The sequence below is a fragment of the Grammomys surdaster genome, unplaced genomic scaffold (assembly GCF_004785775.1).
Source record: "Grammomys surdaster isolate TR1022 unplaced genomic scaffold, NIH_TR_1.0 263, whole genome shotgun sequence".
Lineage (NCBI taxonomy): Eukaryota > Metazoa > Chordata > Mammalia > Rodentia > Muridae > Grammomys > Grammomys surdaster.
This window is the reverse complement of record NW_021604704.1, coordinates 3,286,184-3,310,734: the sequence shown is the minus strand read 5'-3', so window position 1 is coordinate 3,310,734 and position 24,551 is coordinate 3,286,184. Positions and strand designations below refer to the sequence as shown.

The window sequence follows — 24,551 nt, the reverse complement described above, 5'->3', positions numbered from 1 at the left end:
AGCCCCATTAAATCTTTGCCTTTATAAGAGTTGCCTTGGTCATGGTGTCTCTTCACAGCACTGAAACCCAAACTAAGACACTTCATATCAGAGGTTGGACCAGTTCAGTCATATTTTGACTTTCGAGGTCCAAATGTAAGAAAACGGCAATTCCCCAGGGCACTGTGGTCTCGATGGCTGAATTTACAAACAGAGCCTTTATTATGGGAAAGGAATGTCAAGATTACTCTCAGCAGAGCCAGAATTTGGCATGTTTCCATGGATACCTGGACTGATGGATGTCTCACAAGGGAGCAGCAGCCAACCTCTGCCCCCATTCAGGCCCGAAGGAGCCGCTGGGACCAGGAGCATGTAGGACAGCTGAACTGTGGCTGAGGGGCCAGAGAAACATGCCCATGTTGCCGGTTCAGGAAATCAGTTTCTGCAACCTCCCAGGCAGAGGAATCTCCCTTAACTCACTTGTTAAAATGCAATGAGTCTGGGTTGGGGGCGGGGTGCCAGAGTTTCTACATTCCTAACCAGCTCCCAGGCACTACTGCAGCTATTGCCTCTGCTGCATCCACAAACCACACAGAGCAGCAAGAGCTTACATCCTCGCCTGATGGGATTGTAAAACCTCAGATTCTGAACATGACATGGGACTTAATGGCTTTAGGCCAAGCATGGCTGCAAGTCTCAACACCAAAGCCTCTTGCCTGCTGGGAAGGGCCTCTGCCATCTTCTGTTTTGGGATCATCCGCCTTACCAAAGAGATGAAATCAGCAGTCTGCAATGTGGGCAAAACACGGTTATGTTAAACTGCCTGGTCCCCGCTTGAGCCCTCTAACATTACATAATATGTCCTTGTTGCAAAGACCTATAATACCATTTGGTAGCAGGAAGCCGATTTTGGACTGTTTATTGCTGATGGGTGGGGTCAGGGAACTGGGCAGAATGTGGGAAGGGTTTAAAGAAAAAAGAGGCCTGGCAGATGGAGAGGGCAGGAAGGCTCCGGTGGCTAAGGCTTGAGGATAAAACTGATTGGTGTGTCAGCAAAATCTGTCATTGGCTTTGGCGATTCAAAAGGCAGACACATTCACTCGTCTCTGCTAATCCTCATCTGATACTGACTGAGGCTTTTCCAGCTACTATCATTTGAGAAAGAAAACTAAGCAGTCAAACCTGCATGCACAGTCCTTGCTCTTCGTCCCTGTGTGCTCCCTGCTCCAGCCTTTATTTCTTTTTGTACCATTTCTTGGGAGATGGAGGGGCTGGGGGCACTGTGGGCAGATCCCCAGGATGGTAAGCAATACTTGGAGATGGGCCATTACAGGCTTTTCTGCAGAGGCTTTCCACCACTTATTTCTCTTGCTGGGTTCTGAGTGATACTTGGGTTGTTGATGGGCCTTAGTCTGATGAAGGATTTCCAAATGGATGGATGTGGTGAAACTGGAGTGAGCCCAACACTAGGATCCTTGGGGGAGGAATGAATGCCATGGAGGGGAAATGGCTGGGTATAGCCAAGGAAGAGTGGAGGTGCGGGCAGAGTTCCCAAGGGACCCCTCTTGGGTGGCCTACGACCTGCTGACCTGCCCTTTCTCCCCTCAGGTAGGGATCCTACAGCTGAGTGGCTCTAAGCCACCAGGTACAAGGAAGGCCAAGGGATGCTACTGATCCTGCTTCTTCATGGTGAGTCCTGGGCCAGTGGCACTGGGATGGGAAGGTATGCAGGTGTCACAGGGCTCCTGCCTAAAGAGTATGAGCTCCATCCGGATACTCTTTCTGATCAGATTTCCCTGCTGTGTGACTGTGGGGAGAGGCTAGAAAATGAGAAAGAAGTAAATGGTAGGTTGTTCTTTCCCCCTTAATGTGCTCATAAACAAAACTCCTGAACCGAATATGAAATATTTTTTTAAAAAAGTAATACCCATATATTCTTATGTTTTGGTTATGAATTTATTAGTGATTTTCTAGGCATACTGTTTTAAACTCAAGGTGGGCATTGTGGCTTATGCCTTTAGTCTCAGAACTTAGGAGACAAAAGCAGGTGGAGCTCAGTGAGTTCGAGGCCAACCTGATCCACCTATCACGTTCCAGGGCTACACAGTGAGTCTAAGTCTTGAAAAAGAGTTTTATATTTTAAACTGATTTAGTAAAAAAAAAAAAAAAAAAACCAAAAAATCCCCTGAAAAAGCCTTTTTCCTAAAAAGGGGGTTGGAGACAATGGGACTGTGACATTATAGATGTTTAAATGTTTTTATTTTTTCAAACTTTGTATGTGTGTGCGTGCATGTGTGTGTGTGTGTTGAACCAGTGTCTCATATAGTGCAGGCTAGCCTCAAACTTATTATGTGTCCAAGGCTCACCTTGAATTTGCCGCATTTCTCTTCCCTTAGCTTCCCCAGTGCTGGCGTTACAAGTATGTGTCACCGTCCTCTCCGCTACTGCCACCAAAGCAGGGGTTGTGCCTGCCTGTGGCTACATGGTGGGATGCCTGCTTAGCATGAGTAGGGAACCATCCCAAGCCCTGTAGAAAATGAATGCATCTGTCCCCAAAGCTTGTCACAAAATACTTTCTCCAGTGGCTAAAATCTCAGCTAGCCCCAAGGGGGTGGGGGTGGGGAGAATCTCCTTTTCAGTTCTTCAGTAAATGATTCTACACAAACAACTGTTTTTCTGTCCCTTTCGGGAATTAACTGCTTGAAGTTATGGTGATGTATGTAATGATCTTTATATGTGGTACACGTTACAGAATCTTTTACCAGATGATTCTCAAATACTAACAATAATGTTTTGTGTTCTTGTTTTCCTGATGTCATTGTGATAAAAAATACTCGAACCAAAAACAACAAAGGGGAAGAAGGGATTTATTCAATTCGAAGTTCTGGGTCACGGTATACATTTGGAGAAGTCAAGGCAAGTTCAAGGCAGGAACTTGAAGGGAGGCTGCTTGCTAATTCATACAGGGTTACCTTTCACCTAGGGACTCATAGCCAAAAAAGTACGGCAGGAACTGTGGAAGGATGCTGCTTGCTGGCTTGTTGGCTGGCTTATGTTTAGCTAGATTTCTTATCCAGCCCGGAACCACCTGCCTAGGGATGGTGCTTCCTATAGTGTGCATGCCTACAATCAATTAACAACCAAGACAAACCCTTACAGATATGTTCACGGGCTAATCCATTCTAGGGATTTCTTCAATTGAGGCTCCCTTCCAAGATGACTCTAGGTTGTGTCAAGTTGACAGTGAAAGCTAACTAGAACGTTCTATCTTCCATCTTTTTAAAACAGTGGGACATACTCTGTTCCATCAAACAAGCAATAGTGCGCGTTCAGGGCACATGAAGGATGCTACAGAGCTAGAGTAACCACCTGCCTTTTGTCTGTGAGAAACCTACATGCCTTAATGGAGAGCAAATAAATAAATAAGAAAGCAAAACTAAAACCAAATAGCATCAAGGGGGCATACGGCACATCATGATAAATAGGATATGACTTCCTACTCAAGGGGCCTCCAAAGGACAGAGGTTGACATTTACACAATGACTAGCAGCCAGCACTATTGGAAAAGAGAAGACTGGCCGGGCGGTGGTGGCGCACGCCTTTAATCCCAGCACTTGGGAGGCAGAGGCAGGCAGACTTCTGAGTTTGAGGCCAGCCTGGTCTACAGAGTGAGTTCCAGGACAGCCAGGGCTGCACAGAGAAACCCTGTCTCGAACCCCCCCCCCAAAAAAAAAGAAAGAAAGAAAGGAGAAGATTGACTGAGTCATGGGGACAGAATGTTTGCTTCCAAGAGCCAATATTATTTTCAATGCAAACCCAAAGCTCCGCTGCCACTCATAAAGTCCAGACCTTATTCAGAGCCTGCGTGCTGCAGAACGGAGCTGTCTCTGCTACAGAACCCTGAAAGATATCCAGACTGCTTGTGACAGTTTGGCAAGCTCAGTGGTGACATCATTTACTAACAATAGACACACATCCCCTAGTGCTTTCATTTCAAACACACGCCAGCAGCACAGGGACTATTTCTCTGATGATAAGTTTCAAGCAATGAGAACAGCATGTTCCCAAGAAGCAGGCAGGGATAGCGATCTGTCTCCTTGGCTAGGGGGAACAAAAAGACCGAGAGAAGGAGAAGTGGCTCGGAGCAGGGGAAATGTGACGCAAGACTGAACAAAGCAGAAACAGTTTTCCTGGGGACATGCTGGATAAGCACAACCCCGCCCCCTACCCCCCCCCTTCCCTGTACCAATCTCCTAGCTCCCTGTTGTTCGAAGGATCATATTTAAATTCCAGAACTGACTTTCTAGAGTCTTCTATACCCTGCTCTCTCCACACCGAATCATTAGAGTGATCAGGTTTTCCACCTTGATCACGTCTCTGTTGGAATCTAAGAGGTGTTAGGTACCTAATAATGGCTTGCTGATTGAAAGCAGGAAGCAGCCCAGAGTAAATAGACTGACTCCTTCCCTCTGTTGGATGCCCTCATTCATACTAGTTATTAGGCCTTTGTCTAGAAGGATAAGGAAAGTCTATATGAAAGTAAAATCACAAGGTGCTATTCTCAGACCCACAAACAAGAGCCGAAATGCGAATGAATGACAACCATCAAGCTTCGATGAGACTGTAAAACAACTGAAATGGTCATGAATCTTTGGCAGGAGTATAAAATGGTGCACCCATTTTGGAGAATAGTTTTGTGGAAAGGCAAACATATTTATATGGCCCAAGCAGCTCTACTCCTAGCTAGATAAGTGAGAGATGCATGTACACACACACACATACACACACACACACACACACACACACACACACACACACACATGGTGGGGGGAGAGGGAGCGAGACAGAGAGACGGAGAGAATGAGTTAGTTTCCACTGTCCATCATGGCAGGGAGGGTATGGTGGGATAGAGCAGTTAAGATCATGGCAGCCAGGAAACAGGAAAAAGGGAAAACAGGAACGAATAGGGCATGATAACCCACTCCCACCCCCAAGGACTCGTTCATCAGGCCTAGATCCTCCAGCTAGGCATTACTTCCTCGACTTACACTTAAAATAACTCTAGCAGCTTGGACCAAGCACTTAATACCTGTATCTACCATGCCATCTCATATTCAGACCCTAGCACAGGTAAGGGAATCCGTTCGTCAAGGTACCACTGTTGTCTATCGCAAGCTAGTGGACATGTCTCACATGAAAGAACCCCATATGCATATGAGTGAGTGAAAGAACCATTCACTACCATTTCTATAAAATCCTACAAAGACAAACCTCAGTTCAGAAAGCAGTGTTGTAGTATACAGAGAGGACATGTGTCAAGGGGACAAGAAAGAACTTTCTGGAGATTTGATGAGAAATGCTCTGTCTTGATTGATATGGTAGGTATAAATATTTGTTCTACTTACTGAACTGCACTTTAAAATGGGCACTTTTTGTGTACCCCTGTACCTGCTTTTACATGAAGCCAAGACTTTATACTTGCTAGACACTCCACCAACTGAGCCATTTTATTGAAGGCAATCTTAATTGTACCTCAAGTAACTAAGCTTAAAAGAAGAAAGCAGGACTGTAAGGAGAGAACTAGACCCCAGGGGGAATTCTCTCACAGTAGAGGCAGATGTTGTGGCATAATAAACAACACATGTAAGTGATTCACTGATGCTATTGTATGGGCCAGTGGTTCTTGATTTTGAGTGGCAAGCAATAACTTCTTTGTGTGGATACACTGTTTGTTTATGTATTTCCTTATTGTTAGGAATTTAAGTTGATTCCTGTTAAGGGCATGTTTTTGGTTGCTATACCAAAATGTCCAAGGCTAGATACTAGATAAAGAAAAGAGGTAAATTCAGGTTATGGCTTTGGAGGTCAAAGAACATGACACCAGGATGTACTCAGCCTTGGTGAGGGTCTCACAGTAGATGAATATGCAATAGGAAAAAACTATATGGTGAGACAGGAAGCAAGAAATATTCTGGGAGTTCTGGGGAGGTGCCAGCTTTGCCAGTAACAATCTACTCTTGTGGGACTTCCTAAGAGAAGAAGAAATACATTAATCTCTTCTAAGTGCAGTGTTCTCAATGACCAAATTACTTACACTAAGCTCCAGTTCTTGAAGGGCTTACCACTTGAGCTGGGCATACTGGCACATGCCTACAAACCCAGTACTCAGGAGGTAGAGATAGGAGAATGAGGACCAAGAGTTTAAGGCTATCCTTGGCTACAATAAAGAAGTCAAAGTCAGCCTGGGCTACATGAAACTTTGTCTCAAAAATAACAGAAAAGGAAAACAAGTGGGTTTGGAAGAGACTGGTGCGATGGCTCAGTGGTTAAGAGTACCTGCTTCGCTAGCAGAGAACAGGGGTTTGATTCCCAGCACCCACGTGTAGGCTTACAACTATAATTCCAGTCCCAGGAGATCTGACACTCTCTTCTGGCCTACACAGGCACCACACAAACGTGGTGCTCAGACATGCAGGCAAAACATCCATACGCACAAAAGAAAAATAATGAAAGAGAAAAAGTCCAGCACCCATCATCACCACACCAATCTTTCTTTCCCATTTCTGTTGTGGCTAGCCCCGGCCTTGTAGTTTGATACTAATTCCCCTTTCCTGTGAAGGGCTGCTATTTAGGATGGAGATTTAAATATCTCCCACAACACATTTCTAGTCTTACAAGTCTTTTGGTACCACGTCAGCTTCATATGCTTTGAGTGTATTGGCTGGTTCTCCAACGTGGTTTTTTTTTTTTTTTTAAGATTTATGTATTTGTTTATTTATTTTAACTGCTGAGCCATCTCTTTGGCTCCTGCTTTTCCTTCTTGTCATAATAGGTACCTGCATGGAGTAAGAAGCATGTTCTGGGGTCACCTGAGGCCATAGGCCATGGCATGGCACTCCCTCTTACACTTCTGTCTCCCCATTAATTCTGTTTTGAAAACCTAGCACTGGGCTTGGCCAGAGGAGCAACTGGGGGAGTATTTGCCAGGAGTGGAAAGAGAATGATTTCTAGAGCCAAAGTGGCTAACTAGATTCTGCTGAAACCAGAAAGCAGAGCACATTTTCCCATGCTATTTTAGTTTTGTGAGGCGCAAGTCTTTTTCAAACAATGAGAATACAAAAATATTCCAAGCTCAGCCTGTGGTTGGAAACTCCATGAGTAACCATTCCCCTAACAAACCTGGGGGGGTGGGGCACATGTTTACAGAGCCTAGTGCCTCCAGAGAGAAGCTCCCCAGCTGGTCCATATTAAGATGCCATTCTGTGGGCGCCTGAGCCTGGTCAGCAATACCTCCCTGCAGCTTGGAGCTGGCCTATCCATCTCAGCAGGCCGCAGACCGACAGTTTGTTTCTGGTGTTTGCCAGATTTAGGGACACTTTGTAACTTTTTTTAAAAAAAAAAAAATTGATGGAAAATTCACATAAAATGTACTCCCCTTTCACACGTGACGTTTAAGGACAATTAACAATGTTGTGCAATTGTCACTTTTATCTAGTCCCCACAAGCTTTGTACTGTCCCAGAACTTTGGAGATGTGCTATTATTATGCAGCTAGTTGAAGCTTGCCCCTTGTCTCAGCCCCTGGCAACCTGTAATCTGTTGTCTTTATGGGTTTTCCTGTTGCAGACATTTCCTGTAAATGGAAGTAATATGATATGTGGCCTTGTGACTAACTCATTTCCCTGAGCATAATTTGTTTTGCAGTTTTGGGGATTGAAGCTAGGGCCTCACACATGCTTTGTAAATCCTCGATCACTAAGCCATATTCCAGACCTCTGTTTATGGCTTTTTGAGACAGGGTCTCTCTACATAGCCCTGGTTATCCTAGAGCTCACTATATAGACTAGCAGGTTGGACTAGAACTCACAGGGATTTGCTTGCCTCTGCCTCCTGAGTACTGAGATTAAAGATGTGAGCCACCATGCTAGGAAACCCACCCTGCTTTTTTGAAACAGGGCGTCACTATCATGTACAGGCTGGCCTTGTACTTGTGATTCTTCTTCCTGAGTATCTGAGATTACTGACCTGTGTTATGAACCCCAGCTTTGCATGTTTTAGAAATCCCCCCTTTGTCTACATTTTGGCATGTGCCCATAACTGTTCTTTTTAAGGTGGGATATTTGGGTGTTCAGGGTACCACATTTGCTTATCCATCTGTTAGTTCATAGCCATTAGTTGTTTTCACATTTTGGCTATTGCTCATGGTGCTCCCATAAATGTTTGTGCATACCGGCTTTCTTCCTTTTTCTTTCCTCCCTCCCTCCCTCCCTCCTTCCCTCCCTCCCTCTCCACCCCACCCCACCCCTGTCTCTCGATTTTTTTGAGACAGGGTTTCTCTGTGTAACAGCCCTGGCTGTCCTGGTACTCACTTGCCTCTGCCTCCTAAATGCTGGGATTAAAGGCGTGTGCCTCGTTTCTTTGGTTACCTAAGAGAGACATTGCTAGGCCACTCAGCTATTCCTTACCATTGTCTACCTCTTTAGAGATAAGATCTTACTATGGAGGTCGGGCTGGCCTTAAAATTGTGCTTCACCCTCTTGAGAGCTAGGATTACAGCTATGCATCCCAACACTTAGCTTACTACATTTTGCACAACAAAGATGGATCCCATTTTGACAAACTTGGTCCACAAACATTCTTGTTTTAAGCTTCACAATTGAATCACCTGTGGAGCTGTATTTGGTGTGTGTGTGTGTGTGTGTAGGCCAGAGGACAACCTCCATCTTGGGTGTCATTCTCTGGAGCCTTGCTTTTTGAGACAGGGTCTTTCACCCACCTGCCATTTGCCCCAGGGGTCAACCTTCCTAGTTCTGCAATAACAGCTGCGTACCACTCTGCTCTTCTTTACGTGGGTTCTGGGGGTGGGACTCAAGTCCTTTACAGCACTTTATAGACTAAATTGTCACCCCAGCTCCACCTGTGGAACCTTAAAAATATTAAGGTTCTGGCAAGGTATAATTGTACGTGCCTTAATCCCAGTACTTGGCACGTGGAGACTGCAGGGTCACAAAGTTAAGGCTAGTGTGGGTTACACTGAGTTCCAGGTCCATCTGAACTACATAACAAGACCTTGTCTGAAAAACAAAACAGAACAAAACAAGAAACCAAACCCCACGTAAACACACAAAAAGCAAACAAACAACAACAAAGCAAGGAGGCCGGGCAATGGTGGTGCATGCCTTTAATCCCAGCACTTGGGAGGCAGAGGCAGGCGGATTTCTGAGTTCGAGGCCAGCCTGGTCTACAGAGTGAGTTCAAGGACAGCCAGGGCTATACAGAGAAACCCTGTCTCGAAAAACAAAACAACAACAACAACAAAACAAAAAACCAACAAAGCAAGGGCTGTTGGATGGAGCATCTAAGAGGCAGAGTGTTTTTTTGGTATGTACAAGGCCTTGGGTTCCATGCCCAGCATAGACAACTAAGCAGACAAATAAGCAATAGAAAGGCACACGGATACTGGAGCCCATCTATGTTACAACTGCCTGGGGCACTGTTAGTTTAAGAAACTCCATGGGACTCTACTGTGCAGCCTTGGTTGGACCATCCTGGATCCTTTGCATAGTACTCCATAGGAATACTCTCCATAGTCATAGCTTCAACATTCCGATACCTGATGTATCAATCAGCTTTCCATTGCTGTGGCAGAACTATCTAAGCTAAATAACTTGCTAAGGAGGAGACTATTTGTCTCATGCCTTCAGGTTTCAGCCTGTGATGAGCCGGCTGTCTTGTTCTGGGGCATGAGGTGAGGCAGAATACCATGGTGAGGAAAACAGTGTAAAGCTCCTTACTTCAGAGCACCCAGGAGGCGATGTGTGTGAGTGTGCTAAAGACCTAGCATCCCTTCACAATGGCACAGGCCTGGACTGCCTGCCTTTCACTAGGTCCTGTTTCTGAAAGGTTCCATCACTTCCCAATAGTGCCACAGGCAGGGGACCAAGCCTTCAGCACATGAGGTTTTAGGGGATATTTAATCTAAACAGAGCACCTGGTGTTTTGCTTCCTTTTCTGGGACTTGGCTTTGAGGGATTTGTCCCTTGATGAGCTTTAATCCTGTGACAAGTGGCTCTTGGAGTCCACTTCTGGCTTGGCCTAGTGCTTTCACAGCTGTCCCAAGCAGTACAGTACACCTGTTCCTCACAGCCTCCCACACAACCCAGGCGGGGGGGGGGGGGGGGGGGAACTGAGTGATAGGGATAGTCTGTCTGAGGCTTAAAAAGAAAGCAGCATGAGGGCTCCGGGAGACGGAAGTGGTGATCGCAGAGCCTGCATGGATCTGTAGTAGGCCCTCTGCAAACATGCTGTGCTTGTTTGGCTTGGGGTTTTGTTGGACTCCTAACTGTGGGAATGGGGCTGTCTCTGACTCTTTTGCATGTGCTTGGGACCCTTTTCCTCCTATGGGGTTGCTTCACTCAGCCTTGATCTAAGGGTTTGTGCCTAGTCTTATTGTGTCTTGCTATGCCCTGTTCAGTTGATGTCTCTGGGAGGGCCTGCCATTTTCTGGGGGAGAGATGGGAAAGGGAAAAGAGGGGACTGGGAGGAGTGGAAGGAGCAGAAGCTACAGTTAGGATTATTGTATGAGAGAAGAATAAATAAAAATGTAAAAAAAAGAGAAAAGAAAGAAGGGAGCAGAATGAGAAGTTGGGGATAAGCCTGGGAAGGGTCTGTGGGACTGAGAGAAATGGGACAGAAGGGCATGTCCTTAGGGAGAGGATTTGACCATGGAATGTTTTGGAAAGGCTCACCTCTGAATACGCCAGGCCTTTCTTGAGCATTTCTTGTTTTCTCCTCCCTATTCCTTAGACTGAAGGCGGAAGCACGAAACCCTTCCCTGACTTCCAGATGGATACAAAATACTGCCCTGTGAAGAGATATTGCTAAGCAACTGACAGATGAATTGACTCTCTATTCTCACAAACTGTAATCTTGATTTTAATTGGGCAAATAGGCTCTTCTGGCCAAGGCTTCCCCCATGGAACTTAGCTCAGGCCAGCCAAGATTTGTTGTTGAAGTCACCACTGCCGATTCTGAGAGAGTCCACCCTCCATGTGGCCACAGAAAAGTCAGAACCATCTGGACTTCCCAATTCACTCTTAGAGATTTTCTGTCAAGAGTTTCCTTTTGGTTCTGAATTCAGGTCATTTTCCTGGGCAAGGTGAAGTGTTTACAGTTTCTTCAGGGGAAAGAGGAGGGGTCACAAGGAGGGGGTCTGTACTACAAAAATGAAGGGGGCTGGTTGTGTTAGCTTTCCATTTCTGGACCGAAGATCCAAAGTAGACAGGTTAGAAGGAGGAAAGGATTATTTAGACTCATTGTTTCACAGGTTCCCATCCATGCTTTCTTGGCTCTGTTGCTTTAGGCTCAAAACAGCACAGTGTATCATGGTGGGTGGTGGAGGCAGAAGACCGACCGCTCAACTTTATGACATTTGATAATCAAGGGGAGAGAAAGGCTGGGCCTGGGATACCAATAGTCCCTTCAAGGACATCCCTCCCTCCAAAGGCCTACTTCAGTAAGCTCTATTTCTTTTCTTTTTTTTTTTTCTTTTTTGTTTTTTGTTTTTTTGTTTTTTTTTCGAGACAGGGTTTCTCTGTGTAGTCCTGGCTGTCCTGGAACTCACTCTGTAGACCAGGCTGGCCTCGAACTCAGAAATCCACCTGCCTCTGCCTCCCAAGTGCTGGGATTAAAGGCGTGTGCCACCACTGCCCTGCAAGTAAGCTCTATTTCTTAAAGGTTCCTCTTCCTAATAATTCCAGAGGTTCTGAACCAAGCTTTAGCACATGGGCCTTTGGAAAGACATTTCAAAGCCAAACTATAACATCTATGTTAGGCTGCTGCTTAAGATTCTTACCAGAACTGGCCACATGGTTCAGTGGGTAAAGTTGTTGGCCTCCAAGCCTGATCATGTGAGCTCAATCCTTAGAATACACATGGTACTCCCACAAGTTGTCCTCTGACCTCCATATGCATACTGTGGCAATACACACACACACACACACACACACACACACACACACACACACACACACAGAGCGGGTGGGGGAGAAATGACTGCTAACTACAGGACCTATTCTAGGCCGCAGAAGCAAATCCGAACTTTATTACGTGTTCCTAAGCATTCTTGATTGGAAGCTTCACTGACAGGCAAAACGCCTATATCAGGAGGTGGGTCACTTCAGCCAGTTTAGTGCATCCATCTGCACACAGGAGACACGTCAGGTGCTGGGTGTCAGCAATTCCATCATGCAGATTTTTTTCTCTCACCACTGTGTAAATCTGAAAGTCAAATGTCCTGCCACTCTGTCCAGAAAATGGTTTCTGCCTAAAGCCTCCTTCTGTTTCCGAGTCTTGTGGGCTGTCGGCCCGACAAATCTTGGTCATTTACTTTGGGTTTGAACTGCAGGAAGGAGAGTTCTGGCTTCTAGGTAAATGGAGAATGAGTAATTTAAAGGCGTCGTCTCTGCTGTCAAATGTTTACTACAGTCACAGACTGTTTCGTACAGAACAGAAATCCACTTATTCATGCGGATGATCTGAGTGGATTTCTGGAATGGGAACAGGGAAGTACCATAGGAAGTTTTAACGGGACCTTGGGGGAATGCAGATCTATTGCTCTCTCTGCACAAGAATGGACTGAATGTCTGAGTTGCATTCCTATATCACAACTGAAACCAAATTCCCAGTGGGCTAGAATGAGGAGTGAGCCAGGGCCTTCTGGGAGGCGATGGGTCACAAAGGAGGAGCTCTCAAGCCTGAAATTGTTATTATTTTGAGACGGGGTCTCACTGTGTATCCCTGGCTGGCCTGGAACTCACTGGCCTGCTTCTGCCTCCCTAGTGCTGGGATTAAAAATGTGCACTGTGTGCCAGAGAGTTCTGTCATGAGGACCAATCAAGAGGATGGCGGTCTGTGATACAGGAAGGCAGCCCTCACCAGCCACTGAATGAGCTTTGATCTGGACCTTCCCAGTCTGCAGAACCACAAGAAATGCTTGTTTACAGTAACGTACCCGGTTTAGGACACTTTGTTATGACATTCTCAGTAGAGGAACAGTATGCTGGCTTCTTCAGACTGCCCTTGGCTTCTGCTTCTTCATAGCTTTGCATCACATGCTGCTTTTTGTTAGTTTCAGGTTTTGTTTATTAAGACAGGATATTCTATAGTAGCTCCAGCTGATCTGAGTTGTTATGTAGCCGGCGATGGCTTTGTGCTCTTGATCCTCCTGCCTTCACCCACCAAGTGCTGGGATTACAGGCTTAGCATCACAACATCCAGATCACATGTGACTGTTCAAACCTCAGCCCCAAAGCTAGCTGGCTAGTGCCTTATGTCTTACTTGATTTTCATGGAGAAGGAATTAGATTTGTTTACATCAAAGTGTTCACCCATGGTGTAAACAGCTGTGCCTAGGAGGAGAGAGCAGGGACCCATGGGACTTTGAGTGGGGCATGTTTTCTTAGAAACTGTGGTTGCTAACAGCTGCTATAGGACCATGGACAATGAGTGCCAGGAGGGCCCTCAAAGGTCAGAAAGTGCAGTTCTTTCATATCATAGTTAGGCAGGGAGCTCAGATTAGGTATGGAGTCTGGGAGACAATAAATTTAGTGGAAAGATAAACAAAACTTAGTATCATTTAGGTCCACCTCCAGAAATATCACCTAATGAGTCCAGGAGAATAATGCTTAGGTGCAAGGCTGTCAGAGTCAAAGAGATAATCTTATGAATCTATGAACAAACACTTATTAAACTTGATTATTGTAAGACGACATACACTTGTAATTGTAATACTTCGGAGACTGAAGCAAGGGGATCATGAGTTCAAGGCCAGGTCGAACTACAAGTGAAATAGTGTTTCAAAGTTTTAAAAAGTTGGTTGTTCTTAGGAGAGAAAAAGAAACTTGTCATCCAGGGTCGGGGCGGTTTTGTAGGGCGTGGGCGGTGGCGTGGGCGGCAGGCATCCTGGACACTGCGGCTCAGTGAGAGCAGGCAGGGCACGGAGCACAGCTCGCTTTTCAGCCTCTCGAATCGCGGCTACAGCAGCCTCGGACAGCTGGGCCCGAGAGGAGGGGGGAGTGGTGCGGCAGACTGGAGGGTCTGCCTCTGTCCCAGCCTCCAAATGCGGGCAAGTGTTACATCTCTTTTGGTTCCCTCTTTCCGAGGGCAGCTCAGGAGTGCCTGCAGAAGGAAAAGTGTTACAGCTCTGCCCACGGGGAGGAGAGAAGTGTTGTCATCCTTTGAAATGTGCAGGATAGCCAGTGACTGGCGAGGAATCATGAAAAAGCACTCCGACACCGGGAAAGGTCTCACACCACACAACGCCTTTACTTTTGAGCTCCAGGGGATATAAACAGTTTTGGGGGGAGAACAGGTAGCTTCTATTGGTTTGGTTTGAGAGCTTGGGGATGCCTTATTTGCATGGAGGTGTTATTCCTACGTGATCAAGGCCATGGACCACTCCGTGGGAGGGGCTGTGGGGAGCGGAAGCTAAGAGAGCCATATGGCTTTGGGAAAGTTCGAAGCAGCCTCCCGTCCTACTGGCCTTCTTCAGACCAAGGTTCCCGGGGCTTCAGATCTTTCTACCAAGCTTTCTGGCTTTTTCTCATAGCCCACTGCCCCACAGAAACTCATAAAAATTGAGTGGTATTATACATGTTCATCTCACCCATGTGACATGTGTTGCTCTAGTTCCTAAACTGTTTCCTATATTTACTGTTCATGGCATTTTGCTCATTGTGCATGGAGTGAGGTAGGGGTTGAGATTCTTTTTATTTTCTGGGGATTACAATATGCAGGTCCAATTTGTCCTGGTCTACCTTGAATTAGTCTTGTTACCATAAATTTGGGAAGTCTTGGTGTGGTTGTTGAATGTTACAGGGGAACAAACTTGGGGCCCCCTTTCAGGGTTCTTAGTCTTGTTAGTAAAAGTATTTGGCAATCCTCCCATCACCTTTCCTCCACCTCCATCAGACTCCTGAACTATACAGACAGGAGCACGTTGTCCTCTGAGATGCTCCACTCAGCAGCTGACTGAGATGCAGACACCCACAGCCAAACAGTGGATGAAGCTTGGAGACTCTTATGGAAGAATAGGAAGGATTGCAGGCCCCTAAGGGGATAGGAACTCCACAGGAAGATCAAAAGAATCAACTAACCTGGACCCTTGAGCTCCCAGAGTCTACCAACCAAAGAACATACACAGGCTGGACCTAGGCCTCCCTGCACATATGTAGCAGATATGCAGCTTGGTCTTCATGTGGGTCCTGAATGACGAGTAGGGGCTATCCCAAAAGCGTTGGCTGTCCATGAGCTATATTCTTCTAACTGGGCTGCCTTGTCTGACCTAAGTGGGAAAGGCCTAGCCTTGCAGAGATTTGATGTGCCATGGTGGGGTGGGGGGATACCCAGGGGACTCCAACCTGCTCAGAGGAGAAAGGGAGGGGGGAAGGATAGTGAGGGGAAGGGTGACTGGGAGGGGAGCAGTGAGCAGGATGTAAAGTGAATAAGAAATGAAATGAAATGAAATGTATTTGGCTAGGCATGGTGGCACACATCTTTAATTCCAGCACTGGGAAGGCAGAGGCAGGTGGAGCTCTGTGAGTTTGAGGCCAGCCTGCTCTACATAGTGAGTTCTAGACCAGCTGGATTTCTAAAAAAAAAATTGAGAACAGACTCTGAAGAAATCTTGAGGACAATTTTATTAGATTTTGAAAGAAAAAACCCCAAAGCAGGCAAGCTGCAAATGAGCCCAAAGTATTAAAAAATGCATGCTTAGAATGGACACAGAAGGAAGAAAAGGAAAAGTTACACTTTTCTGAGTAATTCAGAAAATGAATGACCAATGAAGCTATATGGCTTTGGCCAGACTTGTAAGCTGTTGGCCTTACACAGTGTGAATTCTGGGAAGGAAAAGTATATTATAGGGCTATCTATCTATCTATCTATCTATCTAATCATTAAAAGGATAATTATTTATTCTTTTTAGTATGGTTTAAGGTGAGCCTGTCTTCTTGAGAGGTAGTCTCTTGGCCAGGTGATTAACCAGCTCAACTGGATTAACAGTTTTAAGTCATGGCAGCTCCAAATGTTAGGTCTCCACACAGGTCAGAGGAATAGCTGGTTTAGCCTCTCCACAGATACAGTCTTACATTAATCCAAGTAGAGTGGAAGGTCTTCATAAAAGTTAATTTGTTTCTTTTCACCCTTCATGTTACTCTGTCATGTTTTTCACTCATGCATGTTATAAACTCCACAATTTCATGCTATTTTTTTGTTTTAAACAATCTCTTGTCTGTTAAGCAATTAAGGTGAGAAAAGGAAGGTTGTGTGTTTCGAGATGCATCTACCCTTTCCACTGTTCTTCATTACCTTCCTTTAGCCTGTTGTCTAGCTTCATTTTCCTTCAGAGTAGGTCCATAGACAGCTTCAGATTAGGATTACTAAGGAAATGTTTATTCTAAATCTGTTAAAAAGAATTTACAGGGAAAGATGGATCTGATGAGTGCAAGATGGGGAACAGGACTTCCAAAAGAAAGGATCCCGAGGATCCAGCTATACCACTCCTAGGCATATACCCAGAAGATGCTCGAACATATAACAAGGACATATGCTCAACTATGTTCATAGCAGCCTTATTTATAATAGCCAGGAGCTGGAAAGAACCCAGATGTCCTTCAACTGAGGAATGGATTCAAAAAATGTGGTATATTTACACAATGGAGTATTACTCAGCTATTAAAAACAATGAATTCGAGAGGTTCCTAGGTAAATGGATGGAACTAGAAGTTATCATCCTGAGTGAAGTAAGCCAATCACAAAAGAACACACATGGTATTCACTCACTGATTATTGGATATTAGCCCAGAACCTTGAAATGCCCAAGATGCAACTCACAGGCCACATGAAGCTCATAAAAAAGGAAGACCAAGTGGGGGTGATTCAGTTCTTCTTAGAAGGAGCAACAAAATACTCAAGGGAGCAAACATGGAGACAAAGTGAGGGACAGAAACTGAAGGAGGGGCCATTTGAAGACCTTTCCACCTGAGTATCCACCCCATATGCAGTCACCAAAGGTAGATGCTGATGTGGAAGTCAGGAAGTACATGCCGATAAGGGCCTGATATGGATGTCTCCTCAGAGACCTTCAAGAGTCTGACATATTCAGAGGCAGATGCTCACAACTAGCCATTGAACTGATCATGAGGTTCTCAATGGAGGAGTTAGAGTGAGGACTGAAGGAGCTGAAAGGGTTTGTGGCACCATGAGGAGAGCAACAATACCAACCAACCACAGCTCCCAGGGTCCTAACCACCAGCCTGGGAGCACTTATGGAGGGATCCAGGGCTTCAGCTGAATATGTAAGAGTAGAGGGCCCTGCCGGGCACAGGTGGAAGATGAGATCCTTGACCTCATGAAGGCTGGACGCCCCAGGGGGTGGGAATTTTGAGGGTGGGGAAGTGGGAGTGGGGGTGGTAGGTGGGGGTTACATCCACAGAGAAGAAAGAGGAGGGGTAAGGGGAAGGGGGGTTCCCGGGTGGGTGGGGGATGGGGTAAGGGGATAACATATGAAATGTAAATAAAATATCCAATAAAAAAAGGAAAAAAAAAAGAAAGAAATACGGGAACTCTAACAAAAAGGGTTGAAGAGGTGGGCTCAGCCAATAAACTGCCTGATACACAAGCATGAGGACCGAGTACAGCCTGTAAACCCCCCCCCCCCAACCCCGGGCTGAGGATGCAAAGACAGGAAGCCCTCTGGGGTTTGCAGAATTGTCAATCAAGCCAAATGGGAGAGTGGGAGAGCTCCAGATTCGGCAAGAAACTGTCTCAATACAGTGCTGACTGAGGAAGACATTCATAATGATTTGTCCTCCATATACACATGCAGATTCATGTACACACACTACCGAAAGTATATCATTTGAGTGGATATGCCATATTTGTTCATCCGTTGATGGGTATTTGTTGTTTGTCTTTTGGATGGTATGCTGCTATGAACATTCCTGTTGAGGTGTTTGTTATGCCCGTTTACAACTCCTTTGATTGTATACTTCAGTTTGGAACTGCTAACCACCCGGTTGGTCACTCGGTTATATCTAGTAACATCTCTCCATCCATCCCTACAGATGAAATCCCGTTATTATAAAGTTGGTTCTTGGTTTCTTACTTTGGATGCATATTGGAATTAGCCCCTTGGAGCTTTACAAATACCAGTGCCTGGTCCCTGAAGATCTTGATGCAGTTAGCTTGGGTTTGTGAGTATCAAAGCTCTCATGTAAGTCCAATGTGAAGTCCTGGCTAGCATGCCCATAAATAGACCTTTCTTTGTAGTCTCTTTGTAGCAATAGCTATGGGCATACTGTAGCTATCAGCATAAAGTCATGTGATAGAAGATACTCTGCTATGATTGCAAGCAGGATTGACCACAATATGTTATTATTATATTTTAAATATTTTTCTTGACGCCCTGCTTTTCTCGATTACTAATCACATACGTAGTCTTCATACCTGGTAAGCTAACATTGCAGTTTTGTTGCCTGTTTTGAGAATTGACTTGATTTCATTTAAGTTTTGCTTACTAATACAGTAAATTACTATTTCCAATGGTTATCAGTCTCAGAGACCAAAAGCAGATCTCTGATGGTGATATATTGAATGCTTTGTAGAAATTTAAAATAAACTGCAATTTACTTTTTGAAATAGGTTATACATCCACATGGTAAAGGTAAGTGTCCCTTTTTCATTCTGGTTAAAAACATGCCTGGCTCAGTGGTAAAAGTAAGTATTGCTCTTCAAGAGGACCGAGGTTTGGTTTCTGGAACGCACATCAGGTGGCTCACAACTGCCTAGAACTTCAGCTGTAGAGGATCAGATGTATTTTTTTGTCCTCTTTGGGCACAAAACTCACATGAGTGATGTGGTTCATGGCTTCAGAGGTTTCAGTTCACATCTCTTCTGTGGTTCTGGGCCTGTGGTGCAGCAGCACAGAGTGGTGGATGGGTTTGGTGGTGCAGAGCTGCTTGTTACCACAAGTATGGCCACCAGAAGCAAAGTGAGACAGATAGGCCTGGGACAAGACACATGCATCAAAGACTCTTTATCAGTGCTCTGCCTCCTCACACTTTTTTTTTGAGACAGAGTTTTGCTGTGTAGCCTTGGCTGTCCTGGAATTTACTCTTGTAGACCAGGCTGGCCTCAAATAACAGAGATCCACCTGTCTCTGTCTCCCAAATGCTGGGACCAAAGGTGTGCACCACCACCTGGCTTCCTCCCATCTCTTTACAGTCCACTCATCTACGAAGCATCTCTCAAGATCCAATAATCGATCCAAAAGCCCATTAGCTGGCAATTGAGCCTTTACTGGATGAGGTTTTGAGACATATTTTTAGATTTAAATCATAACAACATGACTCAAAAATGTAATTGTCAAAGGGAATATACAGTTGCTGGGCATAGTGGGGAATGCTTTTCATCTGAGCACTTGGCAGGCAAACGCAGGCAGATCTCTGAGTTCAAGGCCAGCCTGGTCTACAAATTGAGTTCCAGGATTGCCAGGGCTACATAGAGAGCACTGTCTGGGGGGAGGTGGGGTGGAGAGGCAATATACAATGGAAAGGTTCATGCTGTGTGTCTTAAAAGCATTTAAAAACCATTAGCAACCATCTTTTTTGACCTTTTGAATTATACACACCATTTGTGATAATCTACATTATATATTATGGGCAATAATATAGTAACAATATAATTTGCTAGAGCTGTAGTAACAGGCAGGTGTGAGCCACTCTGTTACAATCCTGAGTTGTTTACAAAGAGTTCTCAAAACAAATCACAGTCTTTGGCAAGAAGTTCATAAAGGAAGGCGTCAATTCCACTTACTTCTGCAAACATGCATTGAGCCATACTGTGTGCTTGGAACAATGTTGTCTGCTCAGCAGGAGAAACATGAGTCATATGATTGAGAGTGTACTTTTCTTAATTAGAAGAGAGGAGAATGAACAGCTTCTGGTAAGGAAATGTGATACTTCAACTTGACCTAGTTGGAAGGGTTGATGAGAACAGGTTACTCCTCTGTTCTGCAGAGGATTGGAGTTAAGGTATTTTTGGCCATGCTTCCCTAGCAGGGTGTATCTCAATCAACAAGAGATCTTACTCACAGCCAGTCTGACAGTATAAGTTCCAAGAATCTTGCTGGTAGCTTGATGCCTATCTCACAGTGTTTAGGGAGAAGGAGAAGCTATACCAAGCTTTCTCAACAGCAGAATGATAAAGTAGCCCATTTTCAGTTGAACACTCAGAGACAAGTCTGAAAGTGCCAAATTCCCTTTGGAGCAGCTGAGAAACCATGGAGTGTTCCCAACAGATGAACTGCTGGAAGCTGAGCAAGCCCTCAGAGGTGGCAGCAAGCATGTGGAGCACACTCTTGTGTTGTCTATGCCTTCAAGTTACACAGGGACTTAGAGAGCCAAGGTACTGTGTATGTGATGGGAGGGACCAAATGACAGGACCAGGGAGGGTTGCCAGAAATTGGGCAATTTATGCCTGGGAACCCCCTTTCTTTACAAACTGTGAAACTGAACACTGCCTGAAACCACTTGGTTAGAAAATGAAAATGGTCCATCTGTCAGCGCTGTCTTCCCCTCCGTCCCCCTCTCTCCTCCTCTCCAGGGTCTTATGCATCCTTGGCTGGCCTTGAACTCACTATGTAGCTGAAGATGACCTAGAACTTCAGATCCTCCTGCTTTTCTTCCTGAGCACTGGGATTACAGGCATATACTACACACTTGGTTTATGCAGGGTTACAGATGGAACCCAGGGCTTTGCATGTGCTAACCAAGCTACACCCCCAGCCTTGTACTAGGCTTGGGACCACTGCCTTGCACAGGGAAGCAGGCCATGCTATTCGGTTTGCTGTCAGTGGCAACAATACTGGAAGAGGGGAGGTTTTTGATTACTTTATTTGATCATTCACTTGAACTTTCAGAATGAAATTTATAAACATTTTTTCCCCAGTATGATGTAAAATAGTTTCTAGAGAGTGTGAATGGAACTTAACTCTATAGTGTCCATAATCATTTTTTTCAAGATGTAGGAAGTTAGTGACAGTGTATTCAATATATTCTGACCTTGAAACACGAGAGGCCATATATGCTGGTGAGGTAGCTCAGCAGGTAAGCACTTCTGTGACCAAGTTTGATTTGAGTTTGATTCCGGGCCTCATATAATAGAAAGGAGAAAACTGATTCCTGTAAGTTGTCTTCTGACCTCTTCATGTATGGGTGTACACACCCATACACAGGCATAAAATAAAGTAAAATAAGATGGTGGGCAGTGGGGTGGTGGTGGATAGGGATCCTCAAGGGGACAAGGGGGAAAAAAAGGTTCTCCTGCCGTTAATTCATTACCTGATAATCTGCCAAGCGCCCCTTTCCCCTTTATAGATGACGTATGGTATGTGCTTGTCCCTTATCACAAGATAACAAGAAATCCTACAGAGTGACTCATCAGCCATTGATCTTGGTGACTAACAAAAAAAAATCACTAGGTCCCATACCACTCAGACCCCCCCCAGAGTAAAATGTCTGCTTTCTGCTGTGTTTGCATCTAACCTGCATCTCCCACAATAGCATTCTCCTCTTTTCCTTCCAACTAAACTTATCTGAGTTCATTCTGTATGTTTCAGGTTTTATTTCTGGCATCACTGGGATCGGAGATTATCCTTAATATTTACATTCTAAGCGACCGTTAAAGACAAAGCAAGGCAACAATAGGCTTTTCCAACTCCCTACCCCCATCCTTCTCTAATTCTTCCTTTTCACTGACGCTTAAATGACTCATTGTGGGTGTGAGTGTGTAAAAAAATTGAAAGCTTATGGTGGGCCAGTGACTCAAATTGAAATGTATCAAAAGCTCCATTCATAAACAATTTCCCAAGTAGCCACACTTGGCTTTAATATGTATCATCTAAAAACACCATCTCAATATGTAACCCATACAAAATCAACGATGTACTATTTAACTTTTTGGCATCCTCTGTATACTTGTAGTACTCAACTTGGCTGAACTCATTTCTAACGGTCTGGGGCACATGTGGCTACTGGCTACTGCACTGGGCAGCACAGGCCTTAATGTGGGGGGGTATAGTGACATTCCTCAGAGAGTCCCCTACCCACACGATCAACAAACCTAGTCATATTCGAAAAGCGTACAGTGTCCTCTGTATCATAAGGAAGCTTAGAGCAAAGTGGGATGTAGCAGAGTTTGCTGATTAAGGTCATTAGAAAGCAATGCGGAGGGCACTGCGGGTGGGGAAACCCGTGTTGGTAAGCAGACAGAAAGAGGCCATTTGACGGCGGCAGGACTCAGTGAAGGGTCTGCAAACTGCTACTGGGGTGACTTTTGACTACTGTTCTTTGTCTTTTCTTCTGGCCCCTCTCTTCTCTAGCGGTGGTCTTCAGCCTGCCCTGCACCCGGGCCGCCGAGGCCTGTCTGCGGGCCTGCCCTGCGGCCTGTACCTGCAGTACCGTGGAGCGTGGCTGCTCAGTGCGCTGTGACCGTGCGGGCCTCCAGCGGGTGCCCACTGAGTTTCCGTGCGAGGCGACCTCCATCGACCTGGACCGGAACGGCCTGCGCATCCTGGGCGAGCGGGCCTTTGGTACGCTGCCTTCGTTGCGCCGCCTGTCTCTGCGCCACAACAACCTGTCCTTCATCACACCCGGCGCCTTCAAGGGCCTGCCGCGGTTGGCCGAGCTGCGCCTGGCGCACAATGGCGAGCTGCGCTACCTGCACGTGCGGACCTTCGCGGCGTTGGGCCGCCTGCGCCGCCTGGACCTGGCGGCCTGCCGCCTCTTCAGCGTCCCTGAGCGTCTCCTGACTGAACTGCCGGCCCTTCGAGAGCTCACGGCCTTCGACAATCTCTTCCGCCGGGTGCCAGGCGCGCTCCGGGGCCTAGCTAACCTGACGCATGCGCATTTCGAGCGCAGCCGCATCGAGGCCGTGGCCTCCAGCTCGCTGCTGGGCATGCGGCGGCTACGCTCGCTCAGCCTGCAGGCCAACCGCGTGCGCACAGTGCATGCCGGGGCCTTTGGCGACTGTGGCGCCCTGGAGGACCTGCTGCTCAACGACAACCTGCTGGCCTCGCTGCCCGCCGCCGCCTTCCGCGGCCTTCGCCGCCTGCGCACCCTAAATCTGGGCGGCAATGCGCTGGGCAGCGTGGCACGCGCCTGGTTCTCCGACCTGGCAGAGCTCGAGCTGCTGTACCTGGACCGCAACAGCATCACCTTTGTGGAGGAAGGCGCCTTCCAGAACCTCTCGGGCCTCCTAGCTCTGCATCTTAATGGCAACCGCCTCACTGTGCTCTCCTGGGCCGCCTTCCAGCCAGGCTTCTTCCTGGGCCGCCTCTTCCTCTTCCGCAACCCTTGGCGCTGCGACTGCCAGCTGGAGTGGCTGCGTGATTGGATGGAGGGCTCTGGGCGTGTGGCAGATGTGGCCTGCGCCTCCCCAGGCTCTGTAGCCGGCCAGGACCTCAGCCAGGTGGTCTTTGAGCGCTCCTCTGATGGCCTCTGTGTGGACCCTGATGAGCTGAACTTCACCACATCCAATCCAGGCCCGAGTCCAGAGCCAGTGGCCACCACTGTGAGCAAGTTCAGCAGCCTCCTCTCCAAGCTGCTGGCCCCAAGGGCCCCTATAGAGGAGGTAGCCAACACCACCTGGGAGCTGGTCAACGTCTCGTTGAATGACAGTTTTCGGTCCCATGGAGTGATGGTCTTGTGCTATGAGGCCACCTTTCTCTTCACCTCTTTCCTCTTGCTCAGCCTGGCCCAGTATGTGGTGTTGGGCTTGCAGAGGGACTGACAGCTACACTGCAGTGACCCAAACCACTTTGGCCAGAAGGGGGAAGGTTTACTTGGCTGCCATTAGGCGTGTCTGTAGTAACTGGAGAGGGAATAGGAATGGGATTGGTGATTAAAGTTCTTGCCAGGGTGGAAGAAACAGTTTGTCTCTAAAGATAGCCCTAGGCAGAGAGAGCGCTGGGAAATGACACTGGAGTGGGTATAAATTTCTGCTTTTCTCACATGAGCATCCATTGAAAAAGAGAAGAATGAGCATGGGCCCTTTGGAGGGTAGATGAGAATGGAAGTTCCTGGGAAGTACTCTCCTACTTCCCAGGCAACGGGGCCCATAGGCCTAAATGAATGTAGGTTTCAATTGGCTAAGTACTAAGAACTATGGCAGCTCTCCTGCCTCAGTAGCCGGTAAACCCAATCCTTGCCTTTTCTAACACGATACTTCACCCTCCTTTTATCCCCGGGGGCTTGGGAACCACAAGGTTCAGGAAGGTGGACAGGGCATTAGAGAATGGGCATGGGCAACAGACTTAGATCCAAGGCAGGCAGTTGTTGCTGAGGTCCGAGGTGTGCATTGAGGCATTTAAAACAAAGATTCATTTCTTTTATGTCACAATTGGTCCCTCAGTATAGGCACTGTCAGACTTACATAAGGTGTGTGTTTGTGGACCACATTTATAAAATGCTAAAGTTAAACCCGTTTCTCTTAAGCCTTTTCAGAGTCTGTCAA

At 46.4% G+C, this 24,551-nt stretch overlaps 1 protein-coding gene across 1 annotated transcript; it reads left to right on the top strand.

The window, feature by feature from the left end:
• Positions 1-1,136: 1,136 nt before the first annotated feature.
• On the top strand, positions 1,137-24,175 carry Nyx (nyctalopin). The gene is made up of 3 exons (XM_028776031.1): positions 1,137-1,281; positions 1,588-1,668; positions 22,420-24,175. Exons 2-3 carry the CDS (start codon positions 1,644-1,646, stop codon positions 23,826-23,828), a joined length of 1,434 nt encoding a protein of 477 aa, XP_028631864.1. The 5' UTR covers positions 1,137-1,281; positions 1,588-1,643; the 3' UTR covers positions 23,829-24,175.
• Positions 24,176-24,551: the final 376 nt, after the last annotated feature.